Raw genomic sequence first — 21,165 nt, 5'->3', positions numbered from 1 at the left:
TACTTTGGGCTTATCAGCAGATAAGTTTCTGAATTCACAACAATAAGCAATCCAAGTATGGTGCAGCAGCAACTGGATTTCACAGAAATACTTGTGGCTGAAAATTCCCACCTTGATATTCTGGAGTTTTCAGAATTCTCTTATTAGTTGTCTACATTTCCAATAAAACAGTTAACTAGGCTTCCAGTGACCAAAATTCTGAGTCATTTATTCAAATAGGAAATTGAGTTGCTATATACCTACAATCTTATCAAAGTGTGGGAGTGGGTGGGAGGGGATGTTTCTAATATGGACTCTATTGCCTGCTTTTAGATCACTTTCCCCTGGCAGGGCTGCCTTGTCCTGGCCTTAGGGATGAAGATATGCTGATGTGATTTGATGTACTGGGGACGGCTAATACAGGGTGGAAAGGGGGCTCCCCTCTCCTGGGGGAAAGGGAAAGAGTAATGGGAAAGGAGGGAAGAGGTCAGGACTGGGAGGACAGGAGGAAGGCAGCAGCTCTGGGATGTAAAGTAAATAAACTGAAAATTAAAAAAGGGGGCTGGAGAGATGGCTCAGCAGTTAAGAGCACTGGCTGCTCTTCCAGAGGTCCTGAGTTCAATTCCCAGCACCAGCATGGTGGCTCACAACCATCTACAGTGAGATCTGGTGTGCTCTTCTGGCACACAGGGTGAAAACTGGATACATAATAAATAAATAAATCTTTTTTAAAAAAGCTCATAGCAGGCTATGGAAGCAATCCATTGTTTATCCCACAAGCTAAAATCCCTCTATGAATTTATTTCTGGCAGAAGAAAAGATTTATTATTACTTTAGAATTTTTAAATTAACTTAGATAATCATATTAAAATGGAATAGTTTCATAATAAAGTATAGGGTTTCCTATTCACATAATATGTTCGGAATGATGACCTCTGATTGACCATTGGTGGATGGTTACACAGAATAATACTAATTTGAGAACGATAGCTGTCTGAGCAGGTGCTATAATTTGCCACTGTATAATTCTTCACATGAAAAATATAACAATTCACCACAATTGTTCAAGCAAACTGTATTTAATGAGGTAGGCTAACAATATCTAAAGCTGAAGGCATCACTCCACACTGTAGGAGCTAAGTTCCTTAGTATAAAGCGTAGACTTCTCCACTGGTTAAGTGCAAATGTACCTTCATCTAAAGCATAGATAAAACGTAAAGTTAGATCTTATTAAACACAGTTCTGACTGGGTAGTTTTAGAACCCAATGTGACAGGGTCAGAGCTGTGTTCACACCCACACACACACATGCCCACACACAATAAACTCCCTTCCATATAGGTCCTCCTATCAGAGCCATCTTCAAACCTTTATGAAACGGCTCAGTCCAGGCACTCTGATAAAAGGAAGCTCTGTATTTACACACTGCTTTAATTAGTAGAGTTCAAAGAGTTCTGCAAACATTACCCAATTAAACCTCACAACATGTCAGTGAGGCAGGAGAGCTTTGCCCATTATCCTCATTCACAGAAGCTAGATTTTGAGGTCCTGAGAAGCTAAATGATTTCTTAGTTTCACAATGTTGAGTCAGAGGTGAGGCTGGGAACAAGACCAGAACTCCAGTTCAGGTATAAAACTAGCACCATGGAAATGCTTATTCAGGTGGATCACTCCTTCAGCGGGAAGTTATCCTCCTCCTTAAGTAGTAAGAGTAAGTGCGATGGAATTTGTATGAATGCATGGTTCCTTCTGGATCAAGAAAACTTTCTAAAGCATTTCTTTATCTGGAGGCAGCCAGATCACGGATAAAGACAGTCTGGTCTGCCTAGCTGTCTTAGTTATGTTGGCACATCTGAGACTTCTATACCACAGAAAAAAAGTGTAAAATTAAGGAATTATCCTTTATTTGTAATTTCAGAGGCTTCACTCCTTCGGGGAAGCCAAGACAGAAAACAGCTGATTCCAGGGTGGGCAGAAAGCAGAGAAAGGGGAAGGAAGAGGGAAGTGACAAGTTATCAGTAAGGACTGACTTCCTTCAGCTAGGCTCCTGTCCTAAAGTTTCCAGACCCTTCCAGACTAGAACCATCAGCTTGGAGCTCCATGTTCAACACCCAAGCCATGAAGAGTCGTTCAGACTGAAACCATAATGCTAGCTGAATAGAACCCCCATTATCTATAAGAGTTTTCACTCACAAGGATCTTCCTTGTCTTCCCGGGAAATCTCAAGAAGTGCTGCCAAATGATGACTTAGAGGACAGCCACACAGCCCATCCTGTTCTTTCTGTTGTTTTTTTTCCTCCATGCTCTTTGTTTCCTATTGATACATGCATGGCTATGACATGTCAGAATAATCATGTTTGCAATAAACATCTAGGGATCCCAGGATAGTGGCGGGCTTGTTACAGAGTTAAGGCTCTTTTTTTGTTTGTTTGTTTGTTTGTTTTTTACTAGATTACCTCTAGCATAGGATTTTGGTGGGTTTTAGAAATTTGTAGGTAACTATGATGTAATTCCACTAGCTTCTGCCTCAACTAATTTTCCTGCAAAGCTAATGAGTTGCATGCTTCTCTTTTCTTCCTATAAGCAAATCTTCCTCTCTACAAAAGGGGACTGCTGCATTTGTGGATCTGGATACAGCCATAGCTTGCAGGCTGGTGAGTTAAATGTCCAAAGGTCTATATTGTCAAATGCCATGTTCTATGTAGGACACAGAAGTCAAATGGGATGGTTTCAAACCTTCCAAGCTCTCCTCAGTGCTTGTGTGTTTGTGTCTCATGTGTGCTTGCACAGAATCATACAAATAGGAGGCAGAGAACAATCTCAGGCCATTCTTCAGTTGCTGACCACAATCAGTTTGTTTATTTGTTTGTTTGCTGAAACAGGGTCTCTTACTGGCCTGGAATTGGCCAATTGGGATCTGCCCATCTCCACCTTCACAGTGTAGAATTACATGGGTTCTGCAGAAGGTGCCAGAGCCTCAGGGTTCAAGGCAAATATTTTTCTAACTGAGATAATTTCTCATTTTCTGAGGTGATTTCTGATTTTTTTCTTTAGTTGTTTTGAAAATTTATTTATCTTTATTTTATGTGCATTGGTGTTCTGTCTGAATGTATGTTTGTGCACCCATGCATGCACTGATTGTGGAGGCCAGAAGAGGGCATCAGATACCTTGAAATTGGAGTTACAGATGGTTGTGAACCACCATGTGGGTGCTGGTCTAGGGCAAGAGCAGCCAGTGATCTTAATCACGGAGCCACCTCTCCAGCCCCTGAAAAAATTTTTTAAACAAAAAAAGTGCTTACTGGGTTAATAATATAAAACAGTTAAAGGAGCAAGATACATGAACTGAAAAGAGACTGGACTAGAATCCCAAAGCTACTCCCCACCACGCATCACAGCCCAACCTGAAGGCTGAGCAGTTGCATCTCTTAATTTTAGAGACATAACCCTGAAGACCAAGAAATCTAATTAATACATTCAGATAAAGTGGATATTTAGGAGCAAAGTAGTTTTATAATTCCAGTCACCTCCTTTATATGCAGCCCTAGACATACCCTTGTTCTTCAATCTTTAAGCATTTAAACAGCAGTTATGAATTTCATGTTCTGTGGCTCGTACAAGCAATATAAACAGGAAGGGGGGAGGAGAAAAAAGAAAGAAAGAAAGAAAGAAAGAAAGAAAGAAAGAAAGAAAGAAAGAAAGAAAAGAAGAAGAAGAAGAAGAAGAAGAAGAAGAAGAAGAAGAAGAAGAAGAAGAAGAAGAAGAAGAAGAAGAAGACTTATTCCCTAGGTGCAGAATCTCAAAAGCCAAGGATCAAAGTACTCAGTTCAAACCAGAAAACAGAAAGGGTAAATAGGAAAAATTACAAGGGAAGAGGTGAAGTGTCAAACTTCAGAGGCTCCTAGGGAAATCTTGGTGAAACTGGCATGTCTTGATTATAGCAAAGGCCACAGGTGACTCACAACAGAAAAGCAAGCCAATCAACTCATAAATATATGAATGGATCAATCTGAGATAAACTGAGGCCAGCCAACAGTGTCAATGTCCTGCCAAACTACAGATCCGAGCATTATAATAATATTTATGGCTCTTCTTTTAATATACTGAGGTTTTGCATGGTTAATCCCACAACAATAGTAACAAGAGACTGTAAATGTCTTACTATTGGCCATAGCTAAAATACTTGTGAACATTTTGACACATACTTCTTAAGTTAAAATGCATTATATATTGCAGTAAATTAGCTTTTCCACTGGTATCCAACATCTCCAGAGGCAGCAATGTGGAAAGTTTCTTATTATCTCTTCAAAGCACTGCAAGTTGTGCAGTGTGCTTCAGACTGCAGCTTTTGGGAGCCATCACTCGTGCTGGATGGGCTCTTGGTCATATAGTTGTCTGAGTCATTTCTGTTCCGGTAAGTAACTCTCCCCTATTCTCCTTTAAGTAACCTCAGTAACACTCACTGGGATACAAAGTTGGATTTAGTGCATCCTTCTGTGGGTCTGTTGAAAGTGTAGGGGTATACACACATTCATGAAGCCATCAGCAAAATCAATGATATAAAAATATACTTCATCTACCAAGTTCTTCCTCACATCTTTTAGATTTAATTTCATATTGTTTATTTTACACTTAACATAACAGCTACCTTCTTAGCAAGATTTTTAACTGTCCAACAGAGTACTGTTAATTATAGACACTGTGATTAACATGTCCTCGGGATATTTAGATAGCTTTTCACATCTCCCCAGGAACAGAGTTATAAGAAGTAACACTCACTCTTTTATCATTAAGTGCAATGTTGCTTGTAAGATTTTTAGAAATACTTTTCATCATATAGAGAAGTCCCTTTAGACTCCCAGTTTGCTGAAAATATTTATCAGGAACTTGTGATATATAGTTTCTAAGATTATGAAGACTTGGTAAAATTTGTATTTTGGTTTTCGTTGAGAACATAGAAAATTACATAAACTAATTTTACATAAATTACATAAATTGTTAGACTGATAATTACATAAACTGTTAGACTGATCTTCGATTTATGAGACAAAAACCATTTTAGTCATGATGCTTTGTCCTTTAATGTATTGCATTAATTTGTATTAAGTTTTTAAACTACTTTACTGAGGTGTGACTGACATACGGAAACTCTGTGTACAGTTAATGTAAGCAACTTAGTGGCTTTAAAGCATATATTCATGAACCCAGCAGCAGAATCAATGCTATAAATGTATTGTCATCTACAAAGTTCTTCCTCCCATCTTTTAGATTCAATTTCATGTTGTTTGTTTTACAGGGATAAGAACACTTAACAGAAAACCTACCTTCTTAGCAAGATTTTAACTATGCAACAGAGTACTATTAATAATGGACACTGTGATAAACATGTCTCTGGGGATTTGTTCAACAGATGTAACTGAAACTTTAAAACACTCAAAAAGACTGTCCCTTTTGCCCTCCTCTCAGCCCTGGAAACATTCATTCTAGAGTCTGTCTCTATGAGTTTGGGTACTTTAGATTTCTCTTATGATCATGCTCTATTTGTCATGCTATCTTTGATTTATTCCACTAACCACACTGTCTTCTAGGATTCTATGGTCACAAACGGTTGGATTTTCTCTGTATGTCTGAGAGATTTATACTTGTGTGTATGTGATTATGTGCACACATGCATTCAGAGGACAGAGGGGATGTGGGTTACCTTCCCCGGTCACTTTCCACCTTAGTTTCAGTGAACTGGGTCCTCTCGAGTTGCCTAGTGTGGCTTCATAGGGAACTAGAGTTGCTCCTGTTTCTGCTCAGATCTGGAGTTATGTATTTGTGCATTGCACTCTTCTTATGTGTGTGTGCTGGGAAGCTGAACTCGTGTCACTATGCTTACCTAGCAAATACTTTCCCAACTGAGCCATCTCCTCAATATTGATTTTCTTTCTCTTTATGGATGAAGATTACTATATTTTTATATCACATTTAATTTATCCATTGACCTATCATTGAATTCTAAAATTACCTGTCATGACTATTGTGACTGATGCTCAACAAGTGAATGCAATAGTTCAAGATACTTATACCTGTTCCTTTGGATGCACACCTACCAGCCAGACTGCTAGGATCCTTTTGAGAAAGTGAGCATTTTCCATAGTGCCTGTATCAGTTTTCATCCCGGCAGTGCAAGGATGCTGTTGGTTGTACCAGCAAACATGATCTTTCTGTCAAAACATCCTTCCTAACTGGTACAATGCGGCAGTGTAGCTTTGATGTATAGTAAGTGATGGAAGCTTCTTGTGTGTCTGTTGCTGGTCATTTTTTCTTCATTGGAGTAATGATATGTTCAGTTCCATTGCCAAGTTTTAAATCAGGTTACCTTTCCTTGGGCTTGGTTTGTTCCATTTCTCGCTATTAGTTGTTGTTTATATAGTTTGGCCACTGGCACTTTCTCAGATAGATGATTTGCAAATCATTCCCCCATTCTGTAAGCTGCTTCAAGGGTATGTTAAGGCTTTCTAGCAGCTAACAATTGTCTATGTTTTCTTCTGGTGCCTATGTTTGTTTTGGACAATAAACCATAAAGAAATTTGTTCAAAAATAATTATTTGGTAAGCTTTATTTTACCATTTATAAAATGGTAATTTTTTTGATGGGATACATGTGATTATTTGTTTTTCAATGAAGAATTAAACCCTGGATAAGCCTTTGGTGTTTCAGGACTTAGAAAATCTTCAACATTTAATTTTATAACCATCATTTCACATTAACATACACTATAAGATATAGGCCTATGTGCGACACATGTGGAGACTAACTGTAATCCACCTGCCTCTGCACACTCAGAGAACTATGTGTAGCACACTTGACTGCCACACACAGGCATAAAGCATAGAGTCAGGGTTTCCTGTAGTTCTCGGGCATTGTAATAAAGGTTCTTGTAAGCAGAAGCAACTGTTATAAATCGAGAGCAAACACACTCATTCAAAATGTGAACTGTCTCTTTACTGGCTCTACAGATAGGTGCTGATTGTCTGCCTGTTTTTTGAAAAAGAACTGTGCACAAACTTAACTGAAGAGGTGCAGTACATGTTAACATGAACCCTTCCTTTTTGTGGCTCTCCTTTTGAACCTAAACCAAACCTAAAGCAGGTAGCCAGATACACAGTTGGACTCTGCAGCCCACTGCAAACACTGCCTCCATGCCAACAAGCTCTGGTGTATAACACTTCAGCTACTGGTTTGTTGCCTTTCTGGATTTAATTATGTCTGTGAGCTGCTCCTGCAAGGCCATAGTTGAGAAGAACTTATGGCAAACCCAGTGAAACCGTTTGCTCTCTGCCAGTCAGCACATGTTCAGAAGGAACACTCAGCAATGCCACGTACCGGAATGATGAGCTCACCCGCAGAAGGGCTCACGTTCCTGCCCACACTGGAAAGGAAACTGGTCATGTTTTCTACTGCTTCCACCGAAGACAGTCATCATTCTCTCAGTTGTCTCTCCTCCTTCCCTCTCCTTGAACTCTGCAGGTGCAAGTTCTGAGTCAACCGTGCTGATGCAATGCCATATTCACTCTTTAAACAGCGGGGCATCCCCAAACAAGGAATGAACAAGAACCCAAGGCTAAAATGACTAGGTTCCAAAAAGACTATCTTTGTCTACAAAGAGATCCTCATTTCCTAGAAAAGAAGCTTGAACCAAGAAGCCGCTGGCTTCTGAAGCACTCATCTGTGAGTGTTCTACTGCTGAGAGCAAGGTTCTTGATCAGGTTCAAGAAGCACAGTGATGGACAAGACATTCTCCTGGCAGCTGAGGTCTCAGTACAGTGGAAGTCACCTCAATCGTGTTCTACTGTAATTCTCAGTATTCTCCACTCCTCAAAAGGCTTCTTTATAGTTCTAGTCTCCTCTTTTATTTTGGCTCTCTCTTCTTTTTAACCACAGAATGTTTATTAGTTCTTTGATAATTTTATGTGATATGTTTTACTCCTATTCACTCCTTTCTCCAACTATCCTCTTTTCCATAACTTTTCTTCTTTTATTGTTTTGTAGTGTATAAAACACAGACCAATAGAATAGAAGATCCAGAAATTGATCCATACTGCTACAACCATCTGATTCTTGACAAAGAATCCTATCAGAAAATAGACAACATATTTTTAAAGATGGTGCTAGCTGGGGAAAATGTTATCTGCATGTAGCAGAATGAAACTAGATCCTTGTGGCACAGCTTATCAACCCACTCAGGGGTTGGTGAGGTGGCTCAGTGGGTAAAATGCTGGGTGGTCACTGCAAACAAGCCTAATGGCTTGAGCTTGACCCTTGTAGCCTCATACATTTGAAGAAACCAAGCTCTACAGGTTGCCTCTGACATAAAGCACAAAACCTGTGTCTTAGTAACTGTGTTACCCAACCCTCAGCTAAACACTCAGCTTCCTAGTTTTAAAAGTTAATGCTTTTGATACAGTCATAGCAAATTGACAGTTCTAAGGGGCGCTATGCTATCTAATTAATTATGGTTCATACTATCGGGCATGATTAATAATTTAGTTTTCACACTCAGTGGACTATAACTGTCATTCCTTTTCTGGTACTGCTTTCTCATCCATCTGTCTTTTCTTCTCAATAAACAGATATAATAACTATGGAACAACATACTTATACACAGTAACAATGCGCACAAAAACTACATCATTCTTCCTGGTTAATGCTTCTCTCTCTGCTAGTGTTTATGACTTATCCTTGACTATGTACTTCTTTGTTTTTCTAGTATACGATGTAGGGTTTGATATGCATGTGCCAGCAGTCAAATTGAATAAGTGAATTCAGTAAACACTGAATAAGTGATTAGGCCCAGAAAACGTAGATAAACTTACACCGTTGAGGTCTGCACTTCCTTTCTCAAGCACAAACAAGATATGCCCTGGTGATTGCAGAAGCCTGCAGGCCTGCGGCACCGGCTAGAAGGAATGTCCTCAGGTACAAAGCAAGGGCACAAGGGCAAAGAAGTGTGGAAGGAAGAACTCAGGTATGGGGGTCAAAGATACCCAAACTCTGCTCACAAAGCTGTATCTAGTTCCTAGCTAAATGAATATAAAGAGCAATGGGAAAACCAAATATTGTTCATTCTTGAGGGGAACACAGAGTCTGGTGTCTCTGCTTACCATTATCCTCCTTTCCAGGTTCCAGTGACACCCACAGCTGTGCTGCCTAAAACAAGGGACACCTAGTGTGAGGCCTGAGGGATGCTTTGTACTCATGAGACAGGGGAGTTTCCATATAGTCAAGGGTTGTGCAGGCTGTGGAGTACATGGAGAATTCCTAAAATGTTCAGAAACATGGACCCATTATGAATGTTACTTAATCATATGTTGAAGTTGAGAGGAGTTAAAGTTAATAAGGACTACTTAGATAGATATATAGACAGCATTATGGAGCATAACCCATGGTTTCCAGAAAAGGGAATGTTAAATCCTAAGAATTGGCAGAAAATAGGAAGGACTGCAAAATAAAAACATGAGCAGAGAGAACCAACTCTTGTAAAACTGTTTAGTATCTAGAGTGCTGCTGTTGTTGCTGTTGCTTTTGAGAAGAAGACAAACAGAGAAACCAGCAAACTTCTGGGGAAACTCCTCGTCCTCCTGCAGCATCCCAAATGAAGCCTTTGTTCAGACTGAAGCAGCCAATGTGAAGAAGTGCTGTTCATAGGTCCAGAGAATGGACAACAGAGATCACTCCAAGCAAAGACTTAAACAGACTCACAGGCTTGCCTAGAAATTCCAAGCTACTCGCTTACAACAAGCTTGTAAATTTCATCTCTGGACACACCACGCATGCACATTTCCTGTGCGTCACCCCATCGACTGCCCTGTCTTCATCAGACAATTCAGCAGCCCTGCCACCTGCTGCTCAGCAGCAAGCAGGACTCTGCCAGCTACTCCACCAAGGCCGCCTGCATGCTCCACCCCTATCCAAAAAGTCTGCTTTCACCTTAAAAACATTCTGACTTTGAAATGTCTCCAACTACCAAGGATTTAAGTGTTGCTTGGTGTTGATACAAACTCCTGCCAGCCCTAAATTACTTAACAAACCAGTGGAGCTTCCCAACAGGTTCAGGCGATCTGCCGTGAGAACTTAAAGTAAGCAAATAAATAAACATGTGGTATTAATATACACTCAGAGTCTTCTGCTAGCAGCCGAGAGCCTATGAAAACATTTACAGACTTAGTATTCTACAACGAGATATAAAAAGACATGACGTAAAAACGCAAATTCTGACTAGGCCTCTGAGCATGTCAAATCTGAAAATCAGGCCTTGTCCTTTTCTAGATCTGACCAGCTCCCTACTGTGACTGGTAGACTCCCAAAAAGCTTTCAATGAAAAACAAGGTCAAAATTACCGTGTGGTTGCTAATAACTTAAAAATTGCTTTATACTATTCCTGTATGTGCCAATGATGATTAAGAAAATTACCTTTTCAGTAAGTCCTTTCAGTAATCAAGCACCTACGACTCATGATATTAAGAAGAAAAATGAAAGGTTCAATGAATATGAAAATGGAAAGACTTTTCTAGTACCATCCTTTTGCCTGTAAATTTCATGATTTCCTTGTTTTTAATTGCTGAGTAGTATTCCATTGTGTAAATGTACCACAATTTCTGTATCCATTCCTCAACTGAGGGACATCTGGGTTGTTTCTAGATTCTGGTTATTAAGAATAGAGCTGCTATAAACATAGTTGAGTAAATGTCCTTGTTGTATACTTGAGCGTCTTTAGATATATGCTTAGGAGTGGTATAGCTGGATCTTGAGGAAGCACTATTCCTAATTGTCTGAAAAGTGCCAGATTGATTTCCAAGGTGGTTGTACAAGGTTACATTCCCACCAGCAGTAGAGGAGGGTTCCCCTTTCTCCACATCCTGTCCAGCATGTGTTGTCACTTGAGTTTTTGTTCTTAGCCATTCTGATGAGTGTGAGGTGAAATCTCAGGGTCGTTTGATTTGCATTTCCCTGATGACTAAGGACATTGAGCATTTCTTTAAATGTTTCTCTGCCATTCTATACTCCTTTGTTGAGAATTCTCTTTTTAGCTCTATACCCCATTTTTTAAATTTTATTACTTGATTTGTGGTTGTTTAACTTCTTGAGTCCTTTATATATTCTGGATATTAGCCCTCTATCAGATATAGGGTTGGTGAAGATCCTTTCCCAGTCTGTAGGTTGTCATTTTGTTCTGATGACAGTATCCTTTGCTTTACAGAAGCTTTTCAGTTTCACAAGGTCCCTGAGTGAGATATCCCAGAAGCAGAAAGACACACATGGTATATACTCACTTATAAGTGGATATTAGACATATAATATAGGATAAACATACTAAAATCTGTACACTAAAGAAACTAAGAAGAAGGAGGACACTGGGTTAAATGCTCAATCCCCATTTAGAGAGGTAAACAGGATAGACATTGGAAGAGGGAGAAAACAGGGAACAGGACAGGAGCCTACCACAGAGGGCCTCTGAAAGACTCTGTCTAGCAGGGTATCAAAGCAGATGCTGAGATTCATAGCCAAACTTTGGGGAGAGTTCAGGGAATCTTATGAAAGAAGGGGGAGAGAGAAAGAACTGGAGGGAGCTCTACAAGGTGAGCAACAGAACCAAAATATCTGGGCCCAGGGTTCTTTTCTGATACTCCAATCAAGTACCATGCATGGTGATAACCTAGAACCCCTGCACAGATGTAGCCCATGGCAGCTCAGTCTCCAAGTGGGTTCCTAATAAGGGGAACATGGGTGTTTCTGACATGAACTCACTGGCTTGCTCTTTGATCACCTCCCCCTGAAGGGGGAGCAGCCTTGCAGAGGAAGACAATGCAACTACTCCTGATGAGACCTGATAGGTTAGGGTAAAATGGAAGGGGAGAAGGACTGGGGGAAGGCCATGGGAGGAGAAGAGGAAGGGAGGGGAGGATTAGGAGGGTTGAGGGAGGGGGCTACAGCTGGGATACAAAGTGAGTAAACTCAGCATCTGTTTTGATAGTCTGCAGGGCAGAGCCTTTCAGAGGCTCTCTGTGGCAGGTTCCTAGGTTGTTTCCTGTTTTTGCTTCTTTTGTCCATCCTCTTTGCTTTTCAGGATGGGGATTGAGCGTTTTAGTCAGGGTCCTCTCGCTTAATTTCTTTAGATGTACAGGTTTTAGTAGGTTTATTCTATGTTGTATGTCTATATGAGTGAGTATATACCGTGTGTGTCTTTTTGCTTCTGGGACAGCTCACTCAGGATGATCCTTTCCAGGTCCCACCATTTTTCCACTGATAGGGGAGGTCCTCCTCTCCTTCCTTCTGATCTTAGTCTATCAGTTCTCATCAGAAGTGGCTGCATTGTCATCATCTGTGGCCTGGTAAGGCTGCTCCCCTCTCAGGGGGAGGTGATCAAAGAGCAGGCCAATCAGAGTATGTCAGAGGCAGTCCCTCTTCCCATTACTATGTAACCCAATTGGACACTGAACTGCCATGGGCTACATCTGTGCAGGGGTTCTAGGTTATCTCCATGAATAGTCCTTGGTTGGAGTATGAGTCTCTGGGAAGTTCCCTGTGTTCAAATTTTCTCGTTCTGTTGCTCTCCTTGTGGGGTTCCTGTCCTTTCCAGCTCTTACTATTTCCCACTTCTTACATAAAATTCCAGGCACTCTGCCCAGCAGTTGGTAATGAGGCTCAGCATGAAGAAGGAGGAGGGAGGGTGGGATCGGGAGGGGAAGAGGGAGGGGCTTATGGGAGGATACAAAATATATAAAGTATAATTAATTAAAAAAGAAAAAAACAAAGTGAATAAACTGTAATAAAAAGTAAATAAATAAAAAGGAAAAAAGAAGACAAAAAAAATGAAAAGACTTAATTACAAAAGCACATGTGTATATATGGATATTTCTGTATGGAAAAGAAAAATATAGAAGTTTTATGCAAGTTGTAATGAAGATTAGAAGGATTGCATGTTTCCAGATGGAAATGAAAGGTTAAAAGTTTACACAATTATAATAAAGATAAAGAAAGCTGAATGGCTCCAGAATGGAAAGGTAAAATAAATTTATGATGGGTTGAAGACCTAAAAGCCTCAGGTGTACTGAGAAACTGATGGAAAAGCTGATTTTGATCAACAACACCTGTGGAAACCACTGCTCTACTCAAGATACCAACCTCTTTGGGTATCAACCACTTTAAGACTTCAGAGGACTTCCTGTAGACGGAATCTTCCACACCAATCCATACCCATTCCCCAAGCCCCCTTATGCCACCACAGATAGTCTCTTTTTGTGTTTAAAAGTTGCCATTCTTCATTATTCTGATTAAAGCCCATCAACTTGAGGTCAGTTAGTTCTTTCTTTTATTTCCACATTGCTTTGATCCATCCCAAAGTGACATATGGCGCCCAAACCTGGGAGAGGTTTTGGGGTACTATACCCCAGCCATACTCTCTAGACAATTTTTCCTGTCTCCCTTTGGCTGTCTCCTTCCCTTTACTGATACCCATCCCATCCAGGTCATGGCAACTCCCTGGAAGCAACTGACGGCCATTCAGCCTTTGGCCCAAGCCTTTTTCCAGCTTTTCTCTATATGAGTAGAGCAAGTCTCATTGTTAGGTTGTATTAGTATGCTACATAATCCCAGTTTAAGTCTTTTCCTCTTCTGTTCTTTCTCTGTGTCTCTGTCTATCTCTCTCTGTCTATCTCTGTATGTGTGTGTCTCTGCCTCTGTCTATCTGTCTCTGTCTCTGTCTCTCTTTCTCTTCATCTATTTTCTGACCTCCATAGCAGAGGCCTTTTGCCATTTGCTATTTGCCACACAGGAGCGCACCCAACATTCAATTCAAGAGTGTCTGTCTGTAAAGAGAAGGGAGCAACAAGATAAATTTTGCCAGTTATTCACCTGATAGGGGATTAATACTTAAAGTACACATTGACCTCAAAAATCAAGCATTCAAAGAGAAAATCAGCCAACCAATAAATGGACAAATGAGCTCTCAAAGAAAAAGAATCAATGAACATTAAATACACAAAATATAGTTAGCATCTTTTTTCATCACTAAAATGCAGATTGCAACTTACACTGAGATTTTTAACAAACAATAAACGCTGATGGGGATGGAACGCAGGGGAAAAGGAGATGCACGAGATGGACATAGTGAGCAGACTACATCCATGCCCTGCCCCCTGGAATTTCAGTGTTCAGCATCCTGAAAATTCCTAACCCTATTCCAAGGAATGAGAAACACCCCAGAGACAAAAATCCTTTGAGATTCTAGAATGGTGACTGATGGCTGTGTGCCTAGGAGTTGATTTGATGGGCGAGGTGCTGGGAGGAAGTTAGTTGGTCACCTGGTATTATCCAAGTGTATGAATATTCCAAATCGCTGCACTGACCTGCCATTTGTCCTACTTTTTTTTTTTTTTTTTTACGACGGTGTCTGTCATGAAAAGTGTTGCAATGAGATGCTAGAGTCAAGGCTGTGGTGGTTCAATACCTTGCTCGAGAGGACAGCCTGGAGGACAGGTGCTATTTTCAGCTCTGCAGCAGCTGAACCCAGGAGTGAGCACGCCAGTGACTCAGGGCTCATCTGGAAACCGGAGTCACTCTGAGTTTACTCGGATGGGTGGAGGGACTTCGGGAAGTTCCATAAAAAAGTTATTGTCCTGTCTAAATGACAACTTGAAGAACTTTTACAGACTTAGTATATCCCCCAGTTTGCTTGGAGTATGACAGAGAAAAGTGGCCAAAGACCCCTGCTACCATCTTATAATGTGTGTCTTGTATTCTAAGTAGCTGTTTCCTTTTCCACAACTTCATACAAAACTGATTTTGTCTTGCCCTCAGCTGTTCCTTTCCACTCAAATGTATACTTTAGACAGATATTCTGGTCTATTTTGTCTTCAACCTCAAACTTCCTTAATCTTAGCATTTGTGTTCAAATCGGTGCATTCATCACCTAACACTGAGTGATTCTTTATAAACAACGTATTTCATTCACATGACCTTTTTAACTGTAATAAAATGACAACCTAGAAATATTAGTAGTTCCTCGAAACAAAGTTACACTACATAAAATTACGGAATAATTAGAATATTTCATATTTAAAAAGTATAATCCTAAGGCATATCAACTAAATTTAAAGCAATTGGAAGAAGGCATTATTTTAGATATTATCTCAAGATCAATGCATCACGCTTTAATTTGGCAATTGCTTTGTATCAGATGTTGTGTTGGGGTGTGGCAGAGGGATACACAATTATGTGCCTGAATAGAGAGAATAGATTTCCTTCAGAGTCATTCCCCAGGTACCACTTACCACTTCCTTTTTGACACAGGGTTTTTATTTTTACTATTATTACTGTTCTAAAACTCACCCCGTAGTCTAAGCTGGGGACAATGGACAATCTCCTTTGTCAGCAGTGGGATTACAAGCATATTCTATGGTGCCTGGACTTTTTCCACATGGGTTTGGGTTGCGAACTCAGATTTCAATGTTTATAAGGCAAACACTTGACTGACTGAACTCTCTTTCCAGTTCTGCACCTGATACTATTCTAAGTGCACACCCGCCAAGCTTTAAAAGAGAAAGAGAAGAAGAAATAATAATAATCAGGCCTAGTCCTGCCATACGAGAATGAAGATAGCAGACAACTGCAAACAAGTATTCGGTGCCCTGGGAACTGATTGTCTCTGTGAGCTCAGAATGCTAGCTAGCTTCCCAGAGGCTCGGAGCCTCTTCCTTCTAATTGCAGAGTTTAACCGGGCCTGATTTTTAGATTTGAGATTCAACTAATCCCAAATCTCAGTTCTGGGGTGTGAGTTCAAGAGTTAGGTGACGTACAGTTAGATCTATAAAATGGATACTATGGGAAACTGGAGGGATGAGACTAGCATTAACATAAGCTAATATTACTCATGCCTCGGGATCGTCGGGCAGGATTTCTTCTTTTACTCTTCTTCTGCAAGCCCGTTTCCAGATTTCATCACCAAATTCTTTGCTGTCATCTCTGGGAGATTATCGCTCTTTCTGACACATCACACTCCTCCCCTCCTCTTTCTGCCTTCTAGATGGGCCTGCTTCCATATATGCTGACATTCCAGTTGTGACACGGGCCCAGCCCTCCCAGTTCCAGCTACCTCTGCCATTAGATCACTCTTTACCTATTTAATACCCACTGCTAATTGTATTTGTTGATTTCCCACACAGGATGCATGGCGCGGTCGTTTTAGTAATACTTTATTGCCAATGTGAAGCTATATAGATCTTTATAGTATATAGATCTTTTTAGTTTTCTGTTATTAGTGTAATTACCAAGTTCTTCTGGTGACTATTAATGAATAAAATGGAGATGTGATAATCTTTATTTGTTTCTCATAAAGTCTCAATATTCTTTCCAGAAAATTTCTCATAACTAAGTATTTCTTTGTTAGGGATGATTGCAGGGCTACATGAGTGTCCTCCCGCCCTCGGCGTGTCTTTGTAACTAGTGAGGGACACAGCAGGTGGGAGACAAGGCAAGGAATGTGGTTTGTTCCTGCTCTCTTCCCTCAAAAGGTTTTCTTGCCATCAAAAGGTTTTCTTGCCATGGTGGTGGATGGCCAAGCTACTGCACATATAAAAGGACTGGAGCCCTCTGGTGGTAAGAGCATCCTCCCAGGGAGAAGGCTGTAGGGGAGGAAGTAATCAACAGGACCCTTGCGCATGCGCCTTTCTATGTCCTGGCCCTTAATTGTTAACCTTGGATAAGCTCAATTCTTCCCTTCTCTTCCCCTCTTTATTTGCCTTCCCTGACTTTTGTAACACCTTAGGCACGATTTTGAGCTAGGCTTTTATAAAGGAACCCATGGGAGAAACTCCAGGATGATGACAGGATTGGACATCGTGACTTGTGACATAATTTGAGCCCGTCCCAAGAGGATCTTGCAAGAGGATTTGCCATTTGTCATGATGACAAGACAAAACACGAGCACAAAGAAATGCTGCGAAAATTTTCTCTACCATAGGAAAATATCCACTTAACATTATAATTGAGAGATGAAAGTTTTGAGGCATGGTTCACTATTTAGAAGTCACTAACACTAAAAACACTTTCAAAACATAAATGTGACCCTGCCTAATGCTAAGTGGAAAAGGTGACCACTCAAAACCTCTGCTCACCAAATTCTAAGTCTTGTGTGTGGACCTAAGTGTTTTGAAGATGGTAGCATGCTACTTGTTGCGCAGGAATGCATTGTTGCTGCATCTGTGTTGCATCTGTGTTGCACTGACTGTTGGACTGTGGTCTGCAACAGTTAACTGCATCTGCAAATACATCTTACTTCTGTCAATCTTACTCAAAACTTTGTATCTGAATATAACCCCTCAGGCATAATTAAGTGTAGCAGCTTACTAATAACTTCCAAAAAGGGGAATATTTCCATTTTCTTTATATGAGGAATAAATTGTTGCCCCTTGAGTTACCATTTTAAGATAAATGGCTACATAGAATGAGAAATTTAATTAACTTTGGGTGAAACTAATTTAAGATGCCTTATTGTTTTCATCAAATTTCATTTCACTCAGAACTTTCATTCTCCCATTATGTTTTATAAGTACTTGTGAAGTTTAGAGCCTGAGAATTACCAGTAACATGTAACTAAACAGGAAAATGATAGAGGCTACCATTCAAGGTTTGGATATGGCAAGGGATGCAAAAATTGACTACAAATAAGAAATAAACACTATATGCCCAGACAGAAAATAGAAAAAAAAATTGAATCCATTAAATGAACTCATAATAGCTTTTCCTTTTGCTTTTGCTCTTGGCTCTACAGAAACAGTTCTTGATGGTCAGATGGGGCTTTAAAGTCTGAGCTTATCTTCTGCTCTCCAACCTTGGCTCATACCAAAGTTCACACCTTTACACTCACATACAAGGTGACCTTGGCTACCTTCCCCACAGTATTTCTTACACTATTGCTCATAGCAAATTAGCATACAGTCAAAGCTAGAAAAGTCTATGCAGTAAATACCCAATGTCTCCAGTTTGGACCATACTACATACACCCTCCTGTAAGAACTTTCTGGTTCTCTCTGATTGATGTTCTCTCAGCTGTTCCTGACTTTTCCTTCCACTCTACCTGAGCTACAGGATCCGCCTCATACCATCACATGGAGAGAAGTTATTAAGGAACTTTTACAGAGTCGTGTATAGGGCTGTTGAGAGCACAGGGTGCTAGAGACTGCAGAAAACATGTGCATCCCCAATTCAGAAGGGCGAGTTGGAGGATGGTATTACTACAGTCCAGTGAGAGCACGAGCTGTGAGAAGAGGACTGCCAACAAAAGCCAAAGACACCCCAGAAAGTAGCAGAAGGGGGGTAGGAGAGAGAAGAAACAACCTGCCCTGAGCTTTCCTTCCTTGCACTTCAGATTTCCCCAGAAGCCAGGTCAGACTGTCTACAGGTCAGGCTGTTCACAGCTCATATGGTCCTCACTCATCAACCTCCCTGGACCAAAGCAGGACAAGGTAGAGTAGATCCAGAGAACAGATGGATGACCAGGAATGAGGCTCTGATCAATGGCCATTTCTTTAAAATTATTTTTATCGATCGATATCTAAAATGGTTTTCATTCTTCTTCTTTTCCTTCACTAAACTTCACTGTAGCACTTATCTGATATTATTTTAGGTTGATTGGGCTTTATTTATGCTATTTCCCACAAAAATATAAGCTCACCAATGAGTGGGTGTAGTCATTTTATTAAGTATTATATTCTTACGACTTGGAACATCTCTAGCAGTACAGCAGGAGTTCAACGATTGTTGAGTGGACAAATCTTGCTTTGCTATCTGAACGTATTCACATTTGCTAAAAATCAGAGACATGCAGCAGACCCTCAATATTTGTAAGTAAATTAGTCACACATATGAACTGCACTCTTGCCTCTTCTAGGATCTAAAATATTGAAATTACCTTATTTACTCTGTTGATTAAACCAGGTAAATTTGAACATGTTATAATAAACATATACATATTCATGGTTTTTTACATACCTTTCTTTCTTCAAATACAAAATGACCTAATCTAAACACTGGAGGAGATGCTGGTGTTGGGTGAGCACAGTTCTGCGCACTGCACTGGGCGCACAGACATTCGTTACAATGTCTGGAAGGTGGATGTACAGAGGGAATGTAACACATGCTATGGACGATGTGTTTAAAACACTTCTGCTCCCTTGTGCTCATTCAGCACGACGCTTGATCTGTTAAAACATTTTAACAAAGTTAAATAAAAAAGGATATGAAATATTTATGTCATTCAAAATACAGAAAGAATTAATTCTTAAAATTAGCAAAGATTCCTCTGCAGTACTTTTTTTTTTTTTCACTTCTCTTCCTAATGATTTCAGTGACAGAGAGCTCACCCGCTTTAAGTGGCTTCAAGTAGCTCTGTCTATGATCAAGTTATGGTTGGTTCTTCTTTTTCCATTTTCTTTAAAAATACATCATTTGTATATTATGTTATATTATTATATTATATATGCCTTCTTTCATACAAATCAGAGCACCTCAGATCGTTGCACTCAATTTTACACACCATGCTTTGGGGCCATGCCACTCTCATGCCAGAAGCTCCCACTGGGACATGCTCTAGTTGACACCAAAAGCTATGCCTCAAGCATGGGTGTGGCCCCAGTCGCATGGTGATGATCTCTCTCTCCCTCACCTAGACATCATATTTTCACCAATACAGTTTTAAAGATCACATTCAGTTTCATCCCACCCTCCCTACACCACGAGGTATTACCAACTGGCATGGATGCCTTTCTAACCACGCTGCTCAGTCATGCCTGTTAACACAACTTCGAAAGTGCACCTGTGCACCAGCCATCACTGCAAAGCTCATCTGTGTTTCACGTACGCTGAGACAGGTGCTAACCTAGGGACGCTAGACCGGCGTGATGAGCAGACACGCATTTACCTAGGTGTGCCTCCCATGCGTTCTCTCAGTGCCTCAGAAATGAGGGCGGGAATGACTCTACCGTGCCGTTCCAGCGAATAACAGTCATTACGGACTCACCTGCAGCCACTATGATAATATCCGCCAGCTGAGTGTGGACCTTCAGTTGTTCTCTGGGAGTGTACCTGTGAGCTATTGTCACTGTTGCGTCACCTGCAATGCAGAACAGTCTCCATTAATGGCCATCACGCTTTCCAGAATTTTACACAGGTTCTAAACCTATGGTAGTTTTGGTTGCTACTCATGAGTAGGAGAGTTGCCCTGATATGATTAAATCATGTTAAAAAGCAAAACCTCTAGATAAACCAAAATTTAAAAATCTACCTTTCAGTTGGATACATGGAAAATCAAATGAGGCTAAATGAGGGTCAGAGCTGCCAGGCCTTGGACAGTTATTCTATTAAACCTTGTATTGACTGGTTATAAATCAGTATTTGAGTTGTATTCTTGTGTATTAATGACAGGGGAATAAGTACATAAAGCAACAAATTAATGTTCTACAAATGGATAATGTGTTACAGAAAATAGGTGAGAGATTAATTCTACCAAAAGACGACGTCAGGAAAGGGCTCCTAAGGGAGGCAAAGCATCTGTTAATGTTTCCAAGAAGGAGTATAACAATTTTGGAAGAGAAGAAAATGACAGTTCAAGCAAAACTGTAAAGCAGGACAAAGCAGATTAGCTTGGGGGTTGTGTTTAGGAAAAGTAAACAGGATTAGACTAGAGCAGGAAGCTTTTGCATGAAAACTTGAGTGCATTACAGGTTAATGAAGAAGGGTCACAGCTGTGCCATCTCTAGGTATAAACATGGGCCAGGAGAAAAGAATGAGACAAATAAGCTGAGGAGAAGAAGCCTGGGGAGGGACTGCCTGGAAGAGTGACTTTGAGAGATTCAATTTCTCATCTCTCCTCCTGGAGACGCCAAATCCTTCCCACGTAGCAGCAGCCCCTACACTACAATCTCGGGCTTTAGAAAAAAGAAAAGCCACATTTCTCACAGGATTGTGTGTGTAAAAGTCACCCACCAAAGCTGTAGATGGTATATACCACACAAGACACAAGTGCCCAAGTACTCGTGCAGCAGCAGCAAACCTTTGCAAATGGCCATCTACACACTTCCTAAAGGAAATGGGCTCAGCTCCAAAACACAGCACACTCCCCTGTGCTACAGCCAAGAGAAATGCA

General features: G+C 40.5%; 1 protein-coding gene across 3 annotated transcripts in view; it reads right to left on the bottom strand.

Moving 5' to 3' along the window:
• The window catches only part of Mthfd2l (methylenetetrahydrofolate dehydrogenase (NADP+ dependent) 2 like), an 82,295-nt gene that overhangs the window by 21,824 nt on the left and 39,306 nt on the right, over positions 1-21,165 (bottom strand). For 2 of the 3 annotated variants that reach the window (XM_060380924.1, XM_060380927.1), the window contains one exon: positions 20,041-20,133. In XM_060380924.1, coding sequence (XP_060236907.1) covers positions 20,041-20,133 — 93 coding nt within the window. Of the gene's footprint in view, positions 1-18,710; positions 19,223-20,040; positions 20,134-21,165 lie in introns of those variants that run through there. The other variant, XM_060380926.1, reaches the window with a different exon arrangement.

This window comes from Meriones unguiculatus, chromosome 3 (genome assembly GCF_030254825.1).
Source record: "Meriones unguiculatus strain TT.TT164.6M chromosome 3, Bangor_MerUng_6.1, whole genome shotgun sequence".
NCBI classification, from domain to species: Eukaryota; Metazoa; Chordata; class Mammalia; order Rodentia; family Muridae; genus Meriones; species Meriones unguiculatus.
Note: the sequence above shows the minus strand (reverse complement) of the source record. Positions and strands in the feature narration are given on the sequence as shown.